The 24,747-nt window shown below is 42.1% G+C and overlaps 1 protein-coding gene across 2 annotated transcripts in view; it reads right to left on the bottom strand.

Moving 5' to 3' along the window:
• Positions 1-214: 214 nt before the first annotated feature.
• LOC122560867 (rhomboid-related protein 1) overlaps positions 215-24,747 on the bottom strand; it is a 439,116-nt gene continuing 414,583 nt past the window's right edge. For both annotated transcript variants that reach the window (XM_043712056.2, XM_043712057.2), the window contains 3 exons: positions 12,616-12,716; positions 3,102-3,162; positions 215-1,317 (listed from right to left, as the gene is read on the bottom strand). In XM_043712056.2, the coding sequence (XP_043567991.1) occupies positions 1,046-1,317; positions 3,102-3,162; positions 12,616-12,716 (434 nt within the window). In that variant the 3' untranslated portion in view covers positions 215-1,045. The remainder of the gene's footprint in view (positions 1,318-3,101; positions 3,163-12,615; positions 12,717-24,747) is intronic.

Genomic DNA, 24,747 nt, shown 5'->3' with positions numbered 1-24,747 from the left:
CATTCTGTTCAGTTTGGAATGAAGTTCCAAGAGGCATTTTTCAAAAGGTTACTTCCCCTGTTGTGGGATTGTGATCACAAATGGTGTAGGTATCAAGTGAAAGGTCAAACAATGTTAATCTTCCAACCTCAGGCTTCAGCCCCTGTGGTACTTCTTAATGCCAAACTGATAAATCTAGATTTTTGTTCAAACATATGCAAACAGCCTTTTGTGATCAAGGTCAATATTTATTGAGACATTTTAGCTTGAAAACATCTGTATGAAATTTAACACATTAGACTTAACCAATTTAACCAGACTTAATAGGTCAAGGGAAGTATGGTGTAGGTCATTGTTCACAATATAATTCTTGTCACAAATTTTTTTTTTCAATATATCTTCACATCCCATTTGATGAAATGTACACAAAATACAGCAAGATTCTTGAGAAAATGGAGAGCTAGTAAAATGAGTTTTGTGTGTGTTTTAAATTTGGGCTTTCTAACTTATTCCTGTTTACACCATCTTATCAGATAATGATCATCCAAGATAGACTTATAGCAGGTAGCTTACCAGTGCTGGGTACTTGTAACCTGTAAATGGATTGAGCTGCTAACACTCTGGCTGTATTCCTGGGCATACCTGGTTCTTAAGCCTTGACTTGTTCCAACCTGCACTTAAATTCTCTTGGCCTTAGGGAAGTAGGATGCAGTCCTACAGGGATTGAATGTACCCTCCACATTGCAGGTTAAACAGAAGCTCCACTTATAGTGTTAGACTTCCACAACAGCTGGTTCCACCAGAATAAAATTCAATCTTCCATCTATACTCTCAAAATCCCAAAAATTTGCAAGTGATGTCTACCACTGGTGTGGTGGTTACTCATTGTCTAGTCATTGAGATACAAATCCTGCCAATCACAATGATGATAAAAATCGGTAGTCAAAAGGTCAGTTTTAACAGTTGCTCGTTGAAGGTCCACCTCATGTTTCTTCATTCACAAAGAGGTTCCGCAGCCAAATAAACCTCTCTGTTGGGACAGATTCCAAAGCCGAGGTGTGGTTACCTACGGCGGGGGTGGGATCTGCACACCCAGGAGGTCATATGCAAAAATGTTCCAGAAGATTGCAAACATGACAAAGATAGCGTACGAGAAGACCATGACCCACCAGGCACACTGCTGGTGGAGATTCTCCTCATAGCTGCGCAGGATGATGAGTCCCATACTGATTCCCACCACTGCACCAGCCAGATGTGCCATGAAGCTGGGCTGGGGACCAGAAGAAGGAAGTGGAGGGGAGAAACGGAGCCATACTGCACGGCCAACCTCAGAGCTCACTGCCAAAATGAAACACAACGCAAATTTAAAACTTCAAAACATAGAACAAAATAATGGACTATTTGGAATGTAGAAGAATGAGTGGGGTTGGGGTGGGGGTTGCGATCTCGTAGAAACCTATAAAATTCCACCAGAACTAGACAGTTTAAACAGAGGAGGGATGTACTCAATGACTGGGGAGGTCAGAATTAGGGATGGGGGGGAGGCATTTTAGGAGTGAGATGAGGAGAATGGTCTTTACGCAAAGAGTGGGGGAGCCTGTGGAATTCTCTGCCACAGAAAGCAGTTGAGACCAAATCATTGAATATTTTCACGAAAAATTAGATATCGTTCTTCGTGGTAAATGGATCAAAGAGTATGGGGAGAAAACGGGATTCGGGGACTGAGTTGGATGTTCAACTGTGATTATATTCAATGGTGAGGTGGGCTTGATGGTTGAGTGGCCTCCTCATTTTCCATGTTTCTATGTTTCTAAACTGGATTGATCTGAGTCGCCGAAGGATTTTCAGATGAGGAGAGTTTGAGCAGATAGGGCCTGGGCTCATTGTAATATAGAAAAACGAGAGGTGACCTTATTGAACCATACAATGTTCTTAGGGGCTTGTTAGGGTAGATGCCCCTTGTGGGAGACAGTCTGGGACAAGACGGCATAATTTCAGAATAAGGGATTACCCACTGAAAACAGAGATGGGGAGGATTTTTTTTCTCCTCGAGGATGGAATTCTTTACCACAGAGGGCTGTAGAGGTTGAGTCAATAAATATTTTCAAGGCTGAGATAGATTTTTATTCAAAGAAGGAATCAGGGGTTGAGGGGGGAAAGCAGATAAATGGGGCTGAGGATAATCACATCGACAACAATCTCATTAAATGGCAGAGTTGACTCAATGGGCTGAATGGTCTACTTCTGCTCCTACATCTCATGGTCTAAATTGCAACATTGTCCATCAATTAGTTTTATGAATTTCCAGATGAAACATGAATTACATTATTCCAAACTTCTAAATATAAAGAGGTTTATCACCTTGGAATGTTAACTGAAATGGACAGGAAACTGGTTTGTTGGGGTAAAATCTGGTAAGTTGAGGTTCTGTGCAGTGGGAGTGAATGGGATATTGTTTCTACTTTGCCATCCTCTACCTTCACCAGAAAAGTTGACAATTTGTCAAGTCTAGTGGAAAGGGAGAAGCTGGGAGATTTTGAGGCATTTTGTCCAATAGGTGGTTTGTGGTAGGCTATGACCTGATGCCCCGTTCAGTTAGTTTTATGGCCAGCTTTCATTCCCACAGGATCTACTGCAGAGAGGCCATTGACTCTTTGTAATATGTACATTGGGATCTGACAATTTACATAGGACCTGGAGTGTCTATTTTAAGAAGTAACTGTGCAGAGCATGCGCCATGCACACTGCAACATTTTTGCTGCTGTTCAAGCCAAAGAGGAGCCTAGAAGATACATCTGCATTTATTCATGCGGCACCAAGGAGGAGTAGTATCTACTGCACTCAGTAAGAGTTCTTGGCTCTTTCAACCCTAGACTACCAGGTGGAGAACAGGCCCTACACTCCACAATGCTCACTTTTTAAAAGCCACAGCCTCCCAGCTTGATAGTATTAAACAAAAACGTTAAGAATTTTCCAGAAAATGAATGAACCTGCACAGAACAGGTAGAATGTTCTCAATAGTTTTGATGTCCAATTAGTATTGTGATTCTAATTTGTAATGTTGGGGCAAGGACATAAATAATTACTGTAGGGTACAAAGTTATTGAAAGAAAGATACTTACTGCAGACAAGGGCCAAGATCATTCGAAGTAGTTTATAGGGACACCTCATTCCAGCCCAATTCTGAAAGATAATAGATAACATGCTGTGACATACTCAGATGCTGTTATTCTCCAATTACGCTGTAAGCATTGGCTTTGGCACTTCACCCTTAAAGACTCAAGACTCAGTCCAGGCTTTGAGCACATAATCTAGCGCTCAATTGAGATAATTGTTGTCAGTGCAATCATTCAGATGAAAGACGAAACCAAGGGTCTCAGGTCAGCATAAAAGATCCCTCAGTGGCATCAGAAGAAGAGCAGTGGAATTCTTTCAGTAATCTGGACAAAATCAGAAGTCACATGACACCAGGTTATAGTCCAACAGGTTTATTTGAAATCACAAGCTTTCGGAGTGCCACTTCTTCGTCATGTGAAGTGACTTCACCCGACACAGCGCTCCAAAAGCTTGTGATTTCAAATAAACCTGTCAGACTATAACCTGGTGTCATGTGACTTCTGACTTTGTCCACCCCAGTCCAACACTAGCACCTCCACATCATTTCAGTAACCTGGGCAATGTTCCTCCCTCAGCCAACACATCCAGGAACAAACCTATTGGTGTTTATTCTTGTTCCTCAGCACAAATCGGCCACTCCATCTGTCATCAAAGCAATAACTCCTCTTTTCAAAATAACTGAACTAGTTATCTAGCATTTTGGGACATCCCAAAGATACAAAAGATCTGATGTGAAATGAGGCCAATTACACACACTGGAGCTTTATGTATCATTTAGAATTGGTGAGGCAGTGTGGCATTACACACCAAACACCTGACTTCCATTGGGAAATTTGCAGTTTGTGATGATATCTGAATTTTGCAACAGTGATAAGAGTACAGGTGCCAGATCATAATGGAGTAAATCAGACAGCAACTTTCAATGTAGAAACCTAGAAACTGCAGTCAGAGATACTTGGGTTGTCCACAAGGGTGTGCTGTAACAGCTCCTGTCAATAGACTTGACATTGAAATGATTGCAAAGGTTTAAAACTTGAGACACTTATCAATTAATTTCACGTTAAATACATTCAAAAAAGTTAGAGCTAGTGCACTCAGGAGTAAGTGAGGTGTTTTTTGATGGTAAGATGAGTAATAATTGTTGCTAAATGACCTTTTTGGCCCTGAAAATTCAATTTCACAAGTGTGGATCTTCATTCCTTAATTAATGCCCCACAAATCTGACTGAAATATCCTCACTCCGTCATGCACAGCCTGTACCAGGAAGTGTAAATTAGAATACTTAGTTCAATATCAAGTAATATACAGAAAACGAAATAAAACTAAGAAAGATTGACTAAGAAAAAAAATAACAGAAATAATCTGATTTTTATAAGTTTCATGATGTCCAATGGTTAAATTCTGAAGGAATGTCACTCCACACATAGATTTTCAGCACCAGAGAGGTCATTGTGCTATTTTAAATAATTTACATTTGACCGTACAAGCCCCAACTTTGTCACGGGGAGTTCTGTGGATATCTATCACATTACTACAACAGCATGCTGCTTCATGTATCTTAATGCCAAGCCTGTCATGGTATATACTGATGCAGTAAGTCCCCGTTTAAAGTTGATTCACTTAATCTTGTTTCACTTTAACATCGAACAAACGGAAATATAATCATTTAATGTGGTGAGTTTTGGTTTAGAGTGGTTTCCTACAGACTTCCCGTGTGACTTGCCTGCCTTCAAGACCCTTCCCCACATTGCTGCTTCCGCACTCAGTCCCCTTCACCTTCCTCCTTTTCCTGCTGCCCTCAGTCCATCTTCACAGCCACTGGCTCACCTACTTTTGTTCTTACCTCTAAAGAGGTCTCCAGTGGCTATTTTTGTTCTGGTCATATAAAACTGCACTACCTCAACTTAATTTTAACATTTATTTATGATAACTACGTTTATATTGTATTTTTTAAAAAAAATGTAATTTATTTATGAGTGTAAATAATTAGGAATGTACACTACACGAATTTAATAAAGGCTTAAAGGTTTTGTTTTGCTGAAACAGGTCCTGAAGTACCTTACTATGCAGCATTTCTTTTATGTTTGGTAATTTATTTTAGTTTGCAAGTTATTTCAGCCAGAAATACATCTTACCGCACACATACAGTACAACATTCCAATCATTACATTGTATTTTCTGAGGGAAAATTGTCAGCATAAACCCAACTTTGGCTCTAACACTGATTGCTTGAGGAAACTGCGCTTAAGTTAAAGTTATTTAATTTAAAGTTTAATTTTCAGGAATTTAAAAACCATAAATTTAAGTGAGGAATTTCCTTATAGTAATGTTTCTGAAGGACTAAGGTCTATCAGATAATAATTTCCTGATTCTTACTGCTGGAAGGCAATGGCCTAGTGGTATTATCGCTGGATTGTTAATTCAGGGACCCAGGTAATGTTCTGGGGACCCAGGTTTGAATCACGTCATGGTAGAATTTGAATTCATTTTAAAAAATCTGGAATGAAGAGTCTAATGATGACCATGAATCTATTGTTGAATGTTGGAAAAACCCATCTGGTTCACTAATGCCGTTTAGAAAGGGAAACTGCTGTTCTTACTGTGTCTGGCCTATATGTGACTCCAGACCCACAGCAATGTGGTTAACTCTTAACTCTGGGCAATTAGGGATGGGCAATAAATGCTGGCCCAGCCAGTGACCCTTCATCCCATGAATGATAAATCAAAAAAATTGCCTGTGTAGTCAACAGAAGCTGCTGAAGAAGTTCTGAAGTAGAGTCCTACCAAGCTCAAAATGTTAACTGTTTCTCTCCCCACAGATGTTGCCAGACTTGCTGAGATTCTCCAGCATTCTCTGTGTTTGCACCAGAACTTGTTGCTGGATTTACCATGAAGTAAAAACTGGAATGTACTGGCAGTCATAAAACAGCGTATTTCATAATGTGAAGTACACACAATCATAGAAAAAAGTTATTTACATGTACAATAGAATCTATGATAAATATTACATATTAGCTTTTATGAGACACAACATTAAAACATTAAGAAAGAGGTTTCTGTCTCATTATTATGGTTGTAAAGATGCACAGCATGTAAAATATTATGACAAGAGATGGACATACAAGTAAATTCCATAACGTAAAAGATATGATGATAATCTAATGCTAAGTAGATTTACCATTTCACTGGACTTAGAATGTAACAATTCATTAGTCAACAAGATTGAGGAACTTACTAACATTTATCTTAACATTTCTGTAAAAATACAATTGTTATTAAAAATTTTTGGTATGTTACAATCCTGAACAATACCATCACATTTCTGGTCTGATCAGTTTAGGGACCCATAACATTTTGTTTAAGGCAAAGACAATGTCTAAGATTTTATACGCTAGACGATAACTGTACTTAAACAGTGTCCAAGTCTACCCTGATAATGTGAGGTCCCAGATACTAATTAAGAGAAAATATCCCCAACATTCCACATTAATAAAATGAACGTTACCATACAAGTTAAAATTTAAAACAATCTACAACATACTTACATGACATATTTTAATATCCAGAATTAACATGAGGCAGCTATGGGTCAACAACTCCTTTTTATTCACACATGAAACATTGGTGTTGCTGACTGTGTCAGCATTAATTGCACATTCCTAATTGCCCTTGAGAAGGTGGTGTTGAGTTGCCTTCCTGAACTGCTGCAGTCCATACGCTGTTTGTGACATTAGAGAGGGAATTCCAGAGTTTTGATCCAGCGACAGTGAAGGAATGGTGATATATTTCCAACTCAGGATGGTGTTTGGCTTGGAGGGGAACTTGCAGGGGGTGGTGTTCCCATGTATCTGCTGCCATTGTCCTTCCAGATGGAAGTGATCATGGGTTTGAAACACGCTGGCTGAGGATCATTGATGAATTTCTGCAGAGCATCCTGATACACACTGCTGCCACTGAATATTAGTGATAGAAGGAGTGAATGTTTGAGGTCACACCACTTAAGTGGGTTGCTTTGTCCTGGATCGTGTCGAGCTTCTTAAATGTTGCTGGAACTGCACTCATCTATGCAACTGGGGTATGTTCCATCACCCTCCCAACCTGTGCTTTTTAGTGGGACAGACTTCAGGGAGTCGGGAGATCAGCTGCTTGCTGCGGGACTCCCAGCATCTGATCTGCTCTTGTAACCACAGTATTCATATAGAATCCCTATAGTGTGAAAGCAGGCTATTCGGCCCACCAAATCCACACCAACCTCTGAAAGGCATCCCACCCAGACACACTCTCTACCTATGCTTGTAACCCTCCATTTCCCACAGCAAATCCACCTGGCCTGCACACCTTTGGTCTGTGGAAGGAAACCGGAGCAACCAGATGAACCCACACAGACACGGGGGAGAATGTGCAAACTCCACACAGACAGTCGCCTGAATGTGGAATCAAACCTGGGTCCCTGGCACTGTAAGGCAGCAGTGCTAACCACTGAGCCACTGAGCCACTGTGCCACCCCAAATGGCTGGTCCAGTTTAGTTTCTGGTCAATGGTTAGCTCCAGAATGCTGCGTCTCAACAATAATAATGCCATTGAATGTCAAGGGGTGATAGTGAGACACTCTCTTGTTGGAAATGGTCATTACCTGGCACTTGTGTAGCATTTGTTTACTTGTAATTTATCAACCCAAACCTGGATATTGTCCAGGTCTTGTCGCAATTGGAAATGAACTGCTTTGTTACCTTCAGAAGTTATGAATAGTGCCAAACATTGTGCAATCATCAGCGAATATACCCAATTCTGACCTTATGATGGAGGGAAGGCCATTGATGAAACAGTTAACATGGGTTGTAGCTAGGACTGTTCAACAGTGGTTGAATACCCAACACAGCACATTAATAGCAGATGCAGTCAAGACAGATCCCATGAATTTCTCAGCGACTCACTGAGATTCTAGTCCCTCTTTTACAAGGGATTCCAATCCTTCAGCTTTGAGGATCTAGCCTCAGAAAGCCACTCTTTCATGGACTGCCTCAAAGACTGCTCATATCTGCGTAGTTCAATCCCTTCTTCTGAGAGTGTTTGCATGCCCAATTACCAGCACAACCTTAGCTTTCTACTCAATAGCTGGTTTCACTACTTCCCTTGAACTCCCAGGCCCGGCTTTCTTGATATTCTTTCCTAACTGAGCTGACCCGCTTCCGAAACTGCATCCCCCTTCTGAGACTGCATCCGCTTCCAAGACGGCATCACCCTTCCGAGACTGTATCCCACTTCCGAGACTGCATCCTGCTTCCGAGACTGCATCCCACTTCCAAGACGGCATCACCCTTCCGAGACTGTATCCCACTTCCGAGACTGCATCCTGCTTCCGAGACTGCATCCCACTTCCAAGACGGCATCACCCTTCCGAGACTGCATCCCCCTTCTGAGACTGCATCCTGCTTCCGAGACTGCATCCCCCTTCTGAGACTGCATCCTGCTTCCGAGACTGCATCCGCTTCCAAGACTGCATCCCCCTTCCGAAACTACGTCCCACTTCCGAGACTGCATCCCACTTCCAAGACTGCATCCCCCTTCTGAGACTGCATCCCGCTTCCGAGACTGCATTCCCCCTTCCGAGACTGTATCCCACTGCTGAGACTGTATCCTGTGTTTGGGTCAGGCTATTATCTCATGTCTAAATACTGGCATGATCATAGCTCCTCAACCACACTGTTGCCAACAATTGCTAACCCCCCAGCCACTCCATCTCTTTACCCAAGACTTCATCTCACTTGGCTTTACAAGGCTACACTCTATAGTGTCTAATTATTGCCACAATTGAAGATCCCCATATTTCCCCGTACTGCATGGAATCAGCCAACTGAAGCACTCTAACAACCTCCTTTGACTCTCTCTTAACTGATTGTTCAGTTGCCGTTTGGTGACTGTTGAACTGTTCTGAATGACCTCTTAAATCACTCCAGCACAGTCCCTTTCCTGTTCCGAGGCAATACTCCATGGCTTGACTGTTGAAATATCCACATGTGCCAGATTTCATAGCACACAGGATTACTGCTGGAATCGATTTTTATCTCATGCAAAAAATGGGCACTAGTTAAAGAAACCACAAAATCTCTGTTTGCTTACCATTAATTGTCACATTTTCTAGCTTTTAGCTTTATCTAAAATTAAAAGGTTAAATTTGGCACTAAAATGATGGAGAGTAGTTCAGACAGACAGAGATAGGAAGAGCTTGTATTCTACTGTCCCAACATAGAAACATGGAAGAACAGAATATAGGATCAGGAATAGTCCATTCAGCCCTTTGAGTCAGCTCTGACATTCAATATGATCATGGCTGACCATCCATCTCAGTAGCCTGTTCCAACTTTTCCCCATATCCTTTGATCCCTTTAATCCTAAGAGCTACATCTACATCCTTCTTGTATATCTTCAATGTTTTGTCCTCAGGAGCGTCCTGTGGCAGAGAATTCCAAAGGCTTATCTCTCTTTCTCTCTCTGGACAAAGAAATTTCTCCTCACCTCTGTTCTGAAAGGCCTATCCTTTATCCTTAGATTGTGACCCCTGATCTGGACTCCCTCATCATTGAGAACATCTTCCTACATTTACCTTTATAATCCTGTTAGAAATTGAAGGTTTCTATGAAACACACCCCTCACTCATCTAACCTCTCGTGATTGTAGTGATAACCGATCCAATCTCCCCCCATCTGTCAGTCCTGCCATCCCAGAAAGCCCACTGGTTAACCTTTGTTGCATTCCTTCCATAGCCTCCTTCTGATAAAGAGACCAAAACTGTACCCAATACTGCAGGTGTGGTCTCACCAACACCCAGTACAATTGCACCAAGGCATCCCTGCTCCTGTACTCTAATCCTCTAGCTCTGAAGGACCACATACCATTTGCCTTCCTCACCTCCTGCTGCACCTGCTGGCTTACTTTCAGCAACTTGTGTAAGAGGACACCCAGGTCCCGTTACACCTCCTCCTTCCCCAACCTGCCACTGTTTGACAAGAAAAACAGAAATTGCTGGAAAAGCTCAGCCAGTCTGGCAGCACCTGTGGAGAGAAATTAGACTCAATATTTCAGGTCCAGTGATCCTTCCTCAAAACATATCACCATTTAAATTAGGGAAGGGAATGATGCAAGGAGACCTGGGCATTCTGCTGTGTAACTTCCTGATCTGTTTGTTGGTGATCTGCCAACAGTTCATTGACAGAACTTTTTGATGCCAGAGGAAGTGGTGGAGGCTAGTACAACTGCAACATTTAAAAGGCATCTAGATAGGTATATGAATAGGAAGGGTTTGGAGGGATATGGGCTGGGTGCTGGCAGGTGGGACTAGATTGGGTTGGGATATCTGGTCGGCAAGGACGGGTTGGACTGAAGGGTCTGTTTCCGTGCTGTACATCTCTATGACTCTAAGACTCTAAATTGATTGTCAAAACACCCACTTCGTTCAAAATGTGCAAGGTTTCATTTCTCATGGCAACAAAGGAAGCTGCAATGTTAAACATCTTTAAGTAAGACAATCGAATGTAATTCTTTTGAATGAAATAGAATCATGGAGCTATTTATGGAATTTTGATGGTCACACCAAGAGCCTAAATCCGGGCGCTGCAATTGGTGCAACTGTTACTTAATTTGATCTCAACAAATCAAAACAGGGGACCATTGACTTTCAGCAAAATCATTGTTCCAGTTTCAGCCACCAGATGGCATCAATGTGCTGGGCTCCTGCAGCAAACGGGCAACCTACAGTTCTGGAGTAGGTTGGACTTGAACATAGGTCTCCTAGCTCAGAGGTAAGGACACTACCACTGCACCACAAGCTTACCTCAAGCCAAGTATTGTAAAGAAGCTGCATCTGATCTTAAACTGTGATGTATCCAACTCAAAGCGAGGACTCTCATGGTGCTGTGTTTGTAGGGTATCAGCTTACAGAGAGCAGTATCATGGAATCCCCATAGTGTGGAAGCAGGCCATTTGGCCCATCAAGTCCCCACCGACCCTCCAAACAGCATCCCACCCAGCCTCAGCCCCCTACCGACTCCCTGTAACCCTGCATTTCCCATGGCTAACCCAGCTAGCCTGCATAACCCTGGACACTATGGGACAATCTAGCATGGCCAGTCCACCCCAACCTGGACTGTGAGAGGAAACCGGAGCACCCAGAGGAAACCCACGCAGACACAGGGAAAAAGTGCAAGACTGGAATTGAACCCAGGTCCCTGGCGTTGCGAGGCAGTGGTGTGAGTCACTGTGCCACCCCAGTAATGGAAACAATATTAATGTTATAGAAACAAGACCACTCAAACAGCATTAACAAGTTTACAACTGGGTCATTAACCTGGCATGACTAAAATTAAACATTTGAGACAAGTTTTCATAAAATTCATACCTGGATTGTTCTCCCTGTCTTCTGCCCCACTCACACCCCATATAAAACAAAACATCTTGATGATCTTATCCACTTAAAAGTTTAGCCAGAGCATAGTAGGAATGGAAAGAGGAAGACACCCAGATCTATTTCTTAGATTAGATTACATACAGTGTGAAAACAGGCCCTTCAGCCCAACAAGTCCACACCGACCCATGTCCCTCTGACTAATGCACTTAACACAATGGGCAATTTAGAATGGCCAATTCACCTGACCTGCACATCTTTGGATTGTGGGGGGGAACCGGAGCACCCAGAGAAAACCCACACAGACAGGGGGAGAAAGTGCAAACTCCACACAGTCAGTCACCCCAGGCTGGAATCAAACCGGGTCTCTGGTGCTGTGAGGCAGTAGTGCTAACCACTGAGCCACCATGCCACCCCAGGTTGTCATTACCTCACAACCTTCAAAAAGTAACATGCAAGGCTATTGGCCTAGTGTGGGAAATCGGTACCAGAGTAGATTTAGCGTTGTTTTGGCAGTACAAACTGGATAGGCCAAATGGCCTCTTGTGTACTGTTTTTGTGATCTCGCCCTGCCCACTTCCTCTGGATGATGATGCATGCTGGGAATTCGACTTTAAGCAGCAGCAAAATGGAAGCTTCAACCCTGTCCCTGTACATGTGCAACACAACCTGGAAAAGTGAGCACACTCACACCATCCGGTGGCCCAGTTGTAGCTTGTTACTAGCAGAAATACTGCTTGCTCCATTCTCCTGTTCAAAATTGGAGTGGGATGGAACCTAATGAAAGGTTGGATGAATGTGCTCCTGAATCTTGTAACTGAAGGGATTACTTTCCTGTTATCATAATAGTCTGTCTCATCTGGGACAATAAACAGCTGTAACAGCATGTTTCAGCCCTGACGTTCTCTGACAACTTGGCAGAAGTTGGGAATTCACTGTCGGGGTGTATGTAGCTGCTGTAATATAGCCACAATATATAACTGCGCTTTGCCAAGAGAAACATCACATGCTGCAAGACAGCATACCACCTGACCTTCAGTATAACTCAACGCTGCTGTGGGTTTATTTGCACTGTTTGGTATAATTACATTTGGAAAGACAAACTAAACAACAGTTACCATGACAACATTGGCCAAGTGTGCGGAGCAGAGAGCGTAGACACCACCAGAGGCTCCAACCACAGGTGCCCGCATGTCAGTGACTGAAACAGTCAGGGAGCCTGTAACACAAAACAGAATAATGTGGAAGTAATTAGATTCATGGAATTACCCTGCATGAATTCAATCAGCCAGGAACATACCCAGTATAGCAGGGAGGGCTCAAGGTATCTGTGCTTCACCAACTATTCAATGTTTTAAACTGCTTGAGTCAGGACCCAGCTTCCATATCCTGATCAACGATGCGTTTAATTTGGTGACACTCCCAACCATCGACATTCCTGACTTCCAAGCCACTCCTTACACAAACTTGTTTCATGCGTGGAATTCTCACCTGCATAACTCTCCACACTTTGACCTGCACCCCTTACTAGTCTTGCTCTTCCTTCTCCTCCCCCACCACTGCCTTTACGCCTTCCTCTTGTACCTGTACTGCCTTCACTGATGCTGCGCTTGATTTTCTGTAGTCTTTAACCTCCATCAGGCTCCCCTGATGACAAGCATAAAGGTCATGCCTGCTTCCCTGGTAACCATTCTTACTTTTGGATGTTTACAGTCTCCTATCATTCTAAACGTGGGAATCCACCCTGAGGCGAATGTGCGTTTGAGGCTGGTACTCTTGCAGTGAGTGATCCTGCAATCTCTCATCAGTCATCAGCTGGTGATGAGTTCTTTGCTAGGGCACTGCTCACTTGGTGAAGGTGTCCTTGATTATGTAATAGTGTAAGAGAAGTGATTGTAAGCCTGCAGCATATCTCCCATCTCTCCTGATTTTTATTTCCATTGACTATCGCTCAAAGCCAAGAGCTACCTGAATGACTTCAAATTACTTGAGCTGTGGTTGCTTATCCTTTTTAATCCAATATTTATGGATGTTTACATCATTATCAATGCCAACAATTCTGTATTTTGAGTGAGAAAGACATCCTTTGAGCACCAGACTTCTAAAGGGTGTGAATTAATAAGACAAAGTCTTTCTATCATGCCTGAACTCAACTGGATGTTTCCCATCTATTAGAAATTCACTGTGGATCTTTATTTTTCCCTTTCCCACTAAGATGTGCTCCAGTTAATATCCATTTACTGTTCATACTATAAGCCTTCAGTATTTAGCCCTTTAGTTACAGAATGTACTTATTTTCTGAGGCAAAGAGAACAATTGCAAAGTATGTATTTAAGTGATGCAAATATTATCACTGTATTCACTGATCAATCACTGCCCATTCTTATTATTTTTAATTTCAGTTTATAATAAGATTTGTTAGCCAGCTGTGATAGAGGTGCACAATACCCAAGGGCAGATCCTCAATGTAATAAGAACAGCAAAATGACTGTACTGCTCTAGCAAGATATGTCCAGCTGTTCAAATCGCTGAGATTGTGGTTGCATTGTTTACTGTTTACTAGAAAAATATTCACCACCAGTTGTTCTGAGATATCTTGCTAAAAACAGACACCCTTACATAAGAGACATCCATTGCAGTATTGCTTGTCTGCTGCAATTAATTCTGAAAAGGATCAATAACTTTGTGGAGTTTTGATGAATAACAATGATGTTACCGTTAGCATGTCCAAAGGCTATTGCCTTCACGAGATAATGTTTGAAAATGCAGTGTGAGGAAAGGTAAATTTCAGCCTTACCTGTGTGTGAGGTCTAGTAGTGTAAGTCCTCTGTTAATTTGTTCTACATTTGAGAGCAGGAAATGTCAACATTTTAATTAGGTTTTCCTATCTAGAATCATTGGATCCCTACAGTGTGGAAGAGGGCCATTCAGCCCTTTGAGAAATACGGACCTTCTGAAGACCATCCAACCCAATAACTCTGCATTTCCCACAGCTAATCCACCTAGCCTGCACATCTTTGGATTGTTGGAGGAAACCCACACAGACACGGGGAGAATGTGCAAACTCCACACAGACAATCACCTAAGGGTGGAATTGAACCCAGGTCCCTGGTGCTGTGAGACTGCAGTGCTAACCACTGAGCTACCATGCCACCCCAAGGATGTCAAATGATGATAGAGGTAGGACATTATTGAGGGAAGCAATGGCAAATCCACTAAATGATTAATATCCCACAAAAACCTGAGTCTGTAGCTAGGTCAGGCACTGGAATTTCTTCAGACAGAACACCTCTCCTACTCCGCATCCACAAGGAACAACCTGGGAGTGTGATGGATTACTGTTCACTTGCCTGGATCAGTGTGGCTCCAAGAAGCTTGATACCATCCCGGCAAAACTTCCTGCTTGATTTGACAGCCATACACCACCTTAAATATTCACTCCCTCTGCCACCACAGTGCCAACAATAGGCACCACATTCAAGGCGCACTGCAGTAACTTGCCGAAACTCACAGAATAGTTGGACAGGAGACAAGTTTCTCTCTTGAAATTGTCAGAAAGTGATATAAAAAGACAAATTGGAATTTCCGCCTATAACAACCAATACTATTGCCAGTTATGCTCCTGACAAAGTTACCACAGTGGGAAGCATATCCCTGATATAATTCTCAAGGCCAATGTCTAATAATGAAGATAGCCAATGATGTCTGCATCAGGGAAGTGGTCAGGATGGTGCAGGGCCACATTTTGAGACTAGAGGCAATAGATGCATGCAGGTACCCCAGGTACAATTTAGATTAGTCCTGGATCTACAATAGCATTACCCAAGAGATCAGTCATCAATTCTGGGAGACTTTCAGTTAATCAGTCAGACTCAAGATTGGGATACAGATTGTCATGAAGGTGTAGGTGTGTAGTATATCTTTAAGAGAGAGTGGAAGCTGGCACAGAATAAGAGAGGAACGGTGTGTTCTGAAAAATATAAAAACATAACACAAACTGCTGGTGTTGTGTTGCCATGGAACAAAAACTATTTCAAATTTGGCTAATCAGTTTAAATTATGCCCCAGATACCAAAATCCAATCAAATTTGAATTTTGGTGTTTTGATTACATCAAACCAATGAAATGATCTGCTGTTTTGGGATATAAAATCAGACATTTTGAACAGTTAGGGGGAGAACTACAAAGAGCTACCAAACAGACTGCTATAAGAGAGTTGCACAGCAGAAGACCAAATAAAAGACAACCCAGAAATCTCTACAGAGTGAAATCTACAAAGGAGAATCAACAAGCTGGCTTGTTTTGAAATATGATTATTTTTCTGTAAATCTTAACTGGGGTTTTTGTTCCATCAGACCGGTATTGTAGAGTGGGAGGTAAAATATAGGTTTTAGAGAAAGGAGTTTTAAATAGCTGTTGTTTTAATGTTCTCTGTTGGACTCAAAAAATAAAATTGTTAATTTTTACTTTAAATAGTGACCTCTAGGATGGTTCTTTGTTTCTCAAAATGTAACAGATTACAGTGTGAGGTGAGCTTCTCTGTGTGTCAGGTTTAAATTAGCAGAGGGGTTTACCCTGTGTCATAACACAGATAAACTCTAACCCCACACCTTTAATGCATTGTCTGAGCTGAGACGGCACTTTTCTTTTATAAAACCTTAAATTATCTCAAGAATGTGACTTAAAAGAAGTCCTGGGATTTACATATTAATGAATTGAAACCTGCAACCCATTCTAAAAGATGAAAGACTTAACAGCGATCTAGATTTGTTCAATATACCATTTCAGTTATATGACACTGTAATCTTTTGCTATAAATTCTGTGTCTTGTGATCCTGCTCCACAGCTACCTTATGAAGGAGCAGCGCTCCAAAAGCTAGTGCTTCCAAATAAACCTGTTGGACTATAACTTGGTGTTGTGTGATTTTTAACTTTGTCCACTCCAGTCCAACACCAGCTCCTCCACACCTCAGTTTTCAGGGAGGGCTGAAATACTGAAGTTCTCCCATTGGCACTTCATAATCCTGGCCATAAAAACAACTTGTCCCAGGTACACCAGATAAGGATAATTGAAGTCAAATTCCACCACCCAGTGACAGTCCAAGATCAGGTTCCCAGAACATTACCTGGCTCTCTGGATTAATAATCTAGTAACAATACCACTGGGCCAACACCTGTCCAAAGTTATCATACTAACAGCAGGTCTTTATTTTAAACTCTACGCTCACAGTCTTTGAGCAGCTTGGTCATATTATTGCAAGTCTATTAATCCCAGACCCAGGTAATGTCCTGGGTTCAAATCTACATGGCCAATGATGTAATTTGAATACAAGAAAAAAGTTCCGATATAAAGGGTTTAATGATGACCATGAAACAATTGTTGGGGGGAGGAATTCAGCTGGTTTACTAATGTCCTTTAGGGAAGGAAACTGCCATTCTTACCTTGTCTACAGGCAGGAGGCTGGAAGAACACCAAAGCCAGGCAGCATCAGGAGGCGGAGACATCAACGTTTCGGGTGTACCCCTTCCTCAGGACTGGGTAGCCCACCTCCTAATGCTGCCTGGCTTGCTGTATTCTTCCAGCCTCCTGCCAGTCCAGTTTGGATTCCAGCATCTGCAGGTTTTTGTCTCTCTCCTTACCTGGTCTGGCCTACATGTGACTCCAGACCCACAGCAATGTTGCTGACTCTTAACTATCTTTTGGGCAATTAGGGACATCCCATGAATTATATATTGTTTAAAATCTGAGCTTATTCAAGACTTTCAGCCAAGGAATTTAAACATTACGCTTGTCACGTGCTTACCCTGCTCCAGAACCGGCTACCTCTGTTTGTTGAAAAGACGAAAGAGTTAATTAATCAGCCCAGCTACAGGTTACTAAAGTTCAAACACTTGATTACATCATTGAATGGAAAATATTCATGTGTGAGAAACAGGCAGTTTTAATTTAATGGTTCTGTCAGGCAACTGGCCTTCGTCCTGATACAGGGTCAGTCATTAATTGAATAAAAGCAAAAGTTCATCTCCACTTTGCGGTGAATGTTCCCTCGACTGGATGAATCTGACACAACTCGGGAAATGTCACAGAACTGCCAACACTTTGAAGAAAGTAAAACAAAAGTGCAAGTAGGTGCAGTTTTATTTGGTGCCACAGATCAGTATTAGAATTCAGTTCAAGGAAGTATTTTCAGTACCGTCCGCATGGGGTAGTGGCACATTAGAATCGTCAGGTTATTTAGATGCCCAGAGGATGCCAGGAGCTGGCAATTCCTGATTTTAATCTGTTCCATGGAGAAGGTACCCAAAGTTGCCACTATACTGGCTTACATCTGCATATCAGCTCCATGAATTGTACTCGGGATCTGATTGTAAAGCTCAGAGCTGCCCCATCCATCCCTGAATGCAGCACAACTTCAGGATTGTCCCAGCAGCCCATCTTGCCATCTGTCTCGTCTCAGGATGAGATTTTACACCATTACTGGTCATCTTCTCAGTCCACACAGATAGAAGCTAAGCCAGCATTATTTCATTCAGGCCTGTGGGTTCACATTCCCTGAGACTGATCTCTGCAACAGCCGTTGCATTCCTAATCCTGAGCTCCTGAAACTGGCCCAGGGCTAAAATCAGATCCCAGGCTAACACACACAGCTACAGTCTGAAACATTTCAAACTCACATGGCTACAGTCTGAAACACCTCAAACTCACACAGCTACGGTCTGAAACCCCTCAAACTCATACAGCTACGAGCTGAAACATCTCAAACTCACACAGCTACAGTTTGAAACACCCTAACTCACACATCTACTGTCTGAAACAGCTCAAAATCACACAGCTATGATCCGAAACAGCTCAAACTAAAACAGCTTTAGTCTGAAACATCGCAAACTCTCATAGTTAGAGACTGAAACATCTCAAACGCACACAGCTATGGTCTGAAACACCTCAAAATCATACAGCTATAGTCCAAAATAGCTCAAAATCACACAGCTACTGTCTGAAATATCGCAAACTCACATAATTACAGTCTGAAACATCTCTAACTCACATAACTACAGTCTGAAACAACTCAAACTCACACAGCGACAGTCTGAAACACCTCAAACTCACACAGCTACAGTTTGAAACACCTCAAACTCACACAGCTACAATCTGAAATATCTCAGACTCACAATGCTAATGTCTGAAACATCTCAAACTCACACAGCTACTGTCTGAAACACCTCAAACTCACATGGCTACAGTCTGAAACACCTCAAACTCACACAGCTACGGTCTGAAACCCCTCAAACTCATACAGCTACGAGCTGAAACATCTCAAACTCACACAGCTACAGTTTGAAACACCCTAACTCACACATCTACTGTCTGAAACAGCTCAAAATCACACAGCTATGATCCGAAACAGCTCAAACTAAAACAGCTTTAGTCTGAAACATCGCAAACTCTCATAGTTAGAGACTGAAACATCTCAAACGCACACAGCTATGGTCTGAAACACCTCAAAATCATACAGCTATAGTCCAAAATAGCTCAAATTCACACAGCTACTGTCTGAAATATCGCAAACTCACATAATTACAGTCTGAAACATCTCTAACTCACATAACTACAGTCTGAAACAACTCAAACTCACACAGCGACAGTCTGAAACACCTCAAACTCACACAGCTACAGTTTGAAACACCTCAAACTCACACAGCTACAATCTGAAATATCTCAGACTCACAATGCTAATGTCTGAAACATCTCAAACTCACATAGCTACAGTCTGAAACATCTCAAACTCACACAGTTACAGTCTGAAACACCTCAAATTCACACAGCTACTGTCTGAAACATCTCAAACTCACATAATAACTGACTGAAACATCTCAAACTCACATAGCTACAGTCTGAAACAGCTCAAATTCACAAAGCTACGGTCTGAAACATCGCAAACTCACATAGTTACAGTCTGAAACACCTCAAACTCACACGGCTACAGTCTGAAACAGTTCACATTCACACAGCTACGGTCTGAAACAGTTCAAACTCTTATAGCTACAGTCTGAAACATCTCAAACTCACACAGTTACAGTCTGAAACATCTCAAACGCACAGAGCTATTGTCGGAAACACCTCAAACTCGACAGCTATATTCTGAAACAGCTCAAATTCACACAGCTACTGTTTGAAACATCGCAAACTCACACAGCTACAGTCTGAAACACCTCAAACTCATACAGCTACAGTCCAAAACACCTCATCGTCGCAGAGCTAGAGTCTGAATCCTCTCAAACTCACACAGCTACAGTCTGAAACAGCACAAATTCAAACAGCTAAGGTCCAAAACAGCTCAAACTCACACAGATACAGCCTGAAACATCTCAAACGTACAGAGCTATGGTCTGAAATACCTCAAACTCAGAGAGCTATAGTCTGAAACACCTCAAATTCACACAGCTACTGTTTGAAACATCACAAACTCACACACCAACAGTCTGAAACATCGCAAAACTCGCACAACTACAGTATGAAACATCTCAAACTGACACAGGTACAGTCTGAAACACCTCAAACTCACACAGCTACAGTCTGAAACACCTCAAACTCAGAGATCTCTAGTCTGAAATACCTCAAACTCACAGAGCTACGGTCTGGAACACCACAGACTCACACAGCTACTGTCTGAAACATCTCAACCTCACACAGCTACAGTCTGAAACATCTAAAAGTCTCACATCTACAGTCTGAAACACCTCATACTCACACAGCTACAGTCTGAAACACCTCAAAATCATACAGCTACCTTCGGAAGCATCTCAAACGCACACTGCTACAGTCTGATACACTTCAACCTCATATAGCAACAGTCAGAAACACCTCAGACTCACACAGCAACAGTCTGAAACACAGCAACAGTCTGAAACACATCAACCTAATACAGCTACAGTCAGAAACACCTCAAACTCACATAGCTACAGTCTGGAATACCACAGGCTCACACAGCTACTGTCTGAAACATCTCAACCTCACACAGCTACAGTCCGAAACATCTAAAGGTCTCACATATACAGTTTGAAACACCTGAAACCCACACAGCTACGGTCTGGAACACCACAGACTCACACAGCTACTGTCTGAAACATCTCAACCTCACACAGCTACAATCCGAAACGTCTAAAAGTCTCACATCTACAGTCTGAAACACCTCAAACGCACACAGCTACAGTCTGAAACACATCAACCTAATACAGCGACAGTCAGAAACACCTCAAACTCACACAGCTACAGTCTGGATCACACAGACTCACACAGCTACTGTGTGAAACATCTCAACTTCACACAGCTACAGTCTGAAACATCTAAAAGTCTCACATCTACAGTCTGAAACACCTCAAACTCACACAGCTACAGTCTGAAACATCTAAAATTCACAAATCTACAGTCTGAAACGCCTCAAACTCACACAGCTACAGTCTGAAACACCTCAAACTCACACAGCTACCGTCGTAAACACATCAAACTCATACAGCTACAGTCTGAAACATCTACCACTCACACAGCTACAGTCTGAAAAACGTCAAACTCATACAGCTACAGTCTGAAACATCAACAACTCACACAGCTACAGTCTGAATAACCTCAAAATCATACAGCTACAGTCTGAAACACCTCAAACCCACACAGCAATGGTCTGAAACATCTCAACCTCATACACCTACAGTCTGAAACACCTTAAACTCACACAGCTACAGTCTGAAACATCTCAAACTCATACAGATATGGTCTGAAACACCTCAAACTCACACAGCTATGGTCTGAAACATCTCAAATTCACACAGCTACGGTCTGAAACACCTCAAACTCACACAGCTATGGTCTAAAACACCTCAAACGCATACAGGTACAGTCTGAAACATCTCAAACCCATATAGATATGGTCTGAAACACTTCAAACTCACACAGCTATGGTCTGAAACATCTCAAGCTCACACAAAGCTATGGTCTGAAACATCTTAAACTCACACAGCTACGGTCTGAAACACCTTAAACTCACACAGCTACAGTCTGAAACATCACAAACTCACACAGCTACAGTCTGAAACACCTCAAACTCAGAGGGCTATAATCTGAAACAGCTCAAAATCAAACAGCTATTGTTTGAAACATCACAAACTCACACAGCTACAGTCTGAAACATCTCAAACTCCCACAGCTACAGTATGAAATTCATCACCCTAATACAGCTAAAGGCTAAAACATCTCAAACTCATACAGCTTCAGTCTGAAACATCTAAAACTCACACAGCTACAGTCTGAAACACCTCAAACTCACACAGCTACAGTCTGAAAAAACTCAAAATCATACAACTAACATCTGGAACACCTCAAACACACACAGCTACAGTCTGATACACATCAAACTCACATAACTACCGTCTGAAACATCTCAACCTCAAACAGCTACAGTCTGAAACATCTAAAATTCTCACATCTACAGTCTGAAACGCCTCAAACGCACACAGCTACAGTCTGAAACACCTCAAACTCATACAGCTACTGTCTGAAACATCTACAACTCACACAGCTACAGTCTGAAAAACCTCAAACTCATACAGCTACTGTCTGAAAAATCTCAGCCACACACTGCTATGGTCTGATACACTTCAACCTCCTACAGCTACAATTTGAAACACCTCAAATTCACAAAGCTACAGTCTGAAACACCTCAACCTAATACAGCTAATATCTGAAACACCTCAAACTCACATAGCTATGGTCTGATACACTTGAAACTCACACACCTCCGGTATGAAATATCTCAAACCCATACACCTACAGTCCTAACACCTCAACCTCACGCAGCTACAGTCTGAAACATCTCAAACTCATACAGCTACGGTCTGAAACGCCTCAAACTCACACAGGTACAGTCTGAAACATCTCAAACTCACACAGGTACAGTCTGAAACATCTAAAATTCACAAATCTACAGTCTGAAACGCCTCAAACTCACACAGCTACAGTCTGAAACACTTCAAACTCTCACAGCTACAGTCTGAAAAAACTCAAAATCATACAGCTACTGTCTGAAAAATCTCAGAAACACACTGCTATGGTCTGGTACACTTCAACCTCCTACAGCTACAGTCAGAAACACCTCAAACTCACACAGCTACAGTCTGAAACACCCCAACCTAATACAGCTAGAGTCTGAAACAACTCAAACTCACACAGCTACATTCTGAAACATCTAAAACTCACACAGCTACAGTCTGAAAAACCTCAAAATCATACAGCTATAGTCTGAAACATCTCAGACTCACACTACTACGGTCTGATACACTTCAACCTCCTACAGCAACAGTCTTAAACACCTCAAATTCACACAGCTACAGTCTGAAACATCTCAAACTCATACAGCTACAGTCTGAAGCACCACAAACCCACACAGCTACTGTCTGAAACACATCAACGTAATATAGCAACAGTCTGAAACACCTCAAACTCACACAGCTACAGTATGAAACATCTCAGACTCACACAGCTACAGTCTGAAACACCTCAAACACAGAGAGCTAGAGTCTGAAACAGCCCAAATTCACACAGCTACTGTTTGAAACATCACAAACTCACACAGCTACAGTCTGAAACATCTCAAACGCGCACATTTAGAGTATGAAACATCTCAAACTCATATACCAACAGTGTAAAACACCTCAAACTCACACAGCTACAGTCTGAAACACCTCAAACTCATACAGCTACAGTCTGAAACATCAAAAACTCACACAACTACGGTCCGAAACACATCAAACTCACACAGCCACAGTCTGAAAAAACTCAAAATCATACAGCTACAGTCTGAAACATCTCAAACTCATACAGATACGGTCTGAAACACCTCAAACTCACACAGCTATGGTCTGAAACACCTCAAATTCATACAGGTACAGTCTGAAACATCTCAAACTCACACAGCTACAAACTGAAATATCTCAAACTCACACAGCCAAGGTCTGGAACACCACAGACTCACACAGCTACAGTCTGAACCATCTCAACCTCACACAGCAACAGTCTGAAACATCTTAAACTCATACAGCTACTGTCTGAAACATCTCAAAATCATACAGCTACAGTCTGAAACTCATCACCCGAATACAGCTAAAGTCTGAAACATCTCAAACTCACACAGCTACGGTCTGATACACATCAAACTCACACAGCTACAGTCTGAAACATCTCAAACTCACAAATCTACAATCCGAAACACCTCAACCTCACACAGCTACTGTCTGAAACATCTCAAACCCATACAGCTATGAACTGAAACATCTCAAACTCATACAGTTATGGACTGAAACAACTCAAACTCACACTGCTACGGTCTGAAACATCTCAAACTCACACAGCTACAGTCTGAAACATCTCAAACTCACACAGGTACAGTCTGAAACAGCTGAAATTCACACAGCTACAGTTTGAAACATCACAAACTCCCACAGCTACAGTCTGAAACACATCACCCTAATACAGCTAGAGACTGAAACATCTCAAACTTACATAGCTGTGGTCTGATACACTTCAACCTAATACAGCAACAGTCTGAAACATCGAAATCTGGCACAGCTACAGTCAGAAACACCTCAACCTAATACAGCTAGAGTCTGATACACCTCAAACTCACACAGCTGCATTCTGAAACATCTAAAACTCACACAGCTACAGTCTCAAAAACCGCAAAATCATACAGCTATTGTCTGAAACATCTCAGACTCACACTGCTACGATCTGATACACTTCAACCTCCTACAGCTATAGTCTGAAACACCTCAAATTCACACAGCTAAGGTCTGAAACATCTCAACCTCATACAGCTACAGTCTGAAGCACCTCAAACTCACACAGCTACTGTCTGAAACACATAAACCTAATACAGCAACAGTCTGAAACACCTCAAACTCACACAGCTACAGTGTAAAACATCTCAAACTCACACAGCTACGGTCTGAAACAACTCAAACACAGAGAGCTACAGTCTGAAACAGCCCAAATTCACACAGCTACTGTTTGAAACATCACAAACTCACACAGCTACAGTCTGAAACATCTCAAACCCGCACATCTAGAGTCTGAAACATCTCAACCTCATACAGCTACAGTCTGAAGCACCTCAAACTCACACAGCTACTGTCTGAAACACCTCAAACTCACACAGCTACAGTCTGAAACACCTCAAACCCATACAGCTACTGTCTGAAAC

This window comes from Chiloscyllium plagiosum, unplaced genomic scaffold (assembly GCF_037043375.1).
Source record: "Chiloscyllium plagiosum isolate Xiang-an unplaced genomic scaffold, Cpla_swu_hap1 HiC_scaffold_20, whole genome shotgun sequence".
Classification (NCBI taxonomy): Eukaryota; Metazoa; Chordata; class Chondrichthyes; order Orectolobiformes; family Hemiscylliidae; genus Chiloscyllium; species Chiloscyllium plagiosum.
The sequence above is the reverse complement of the archived record's forward strand: the minus strand, read 5'-3'. Positions and strand labels throughout refer to the sequence as shown.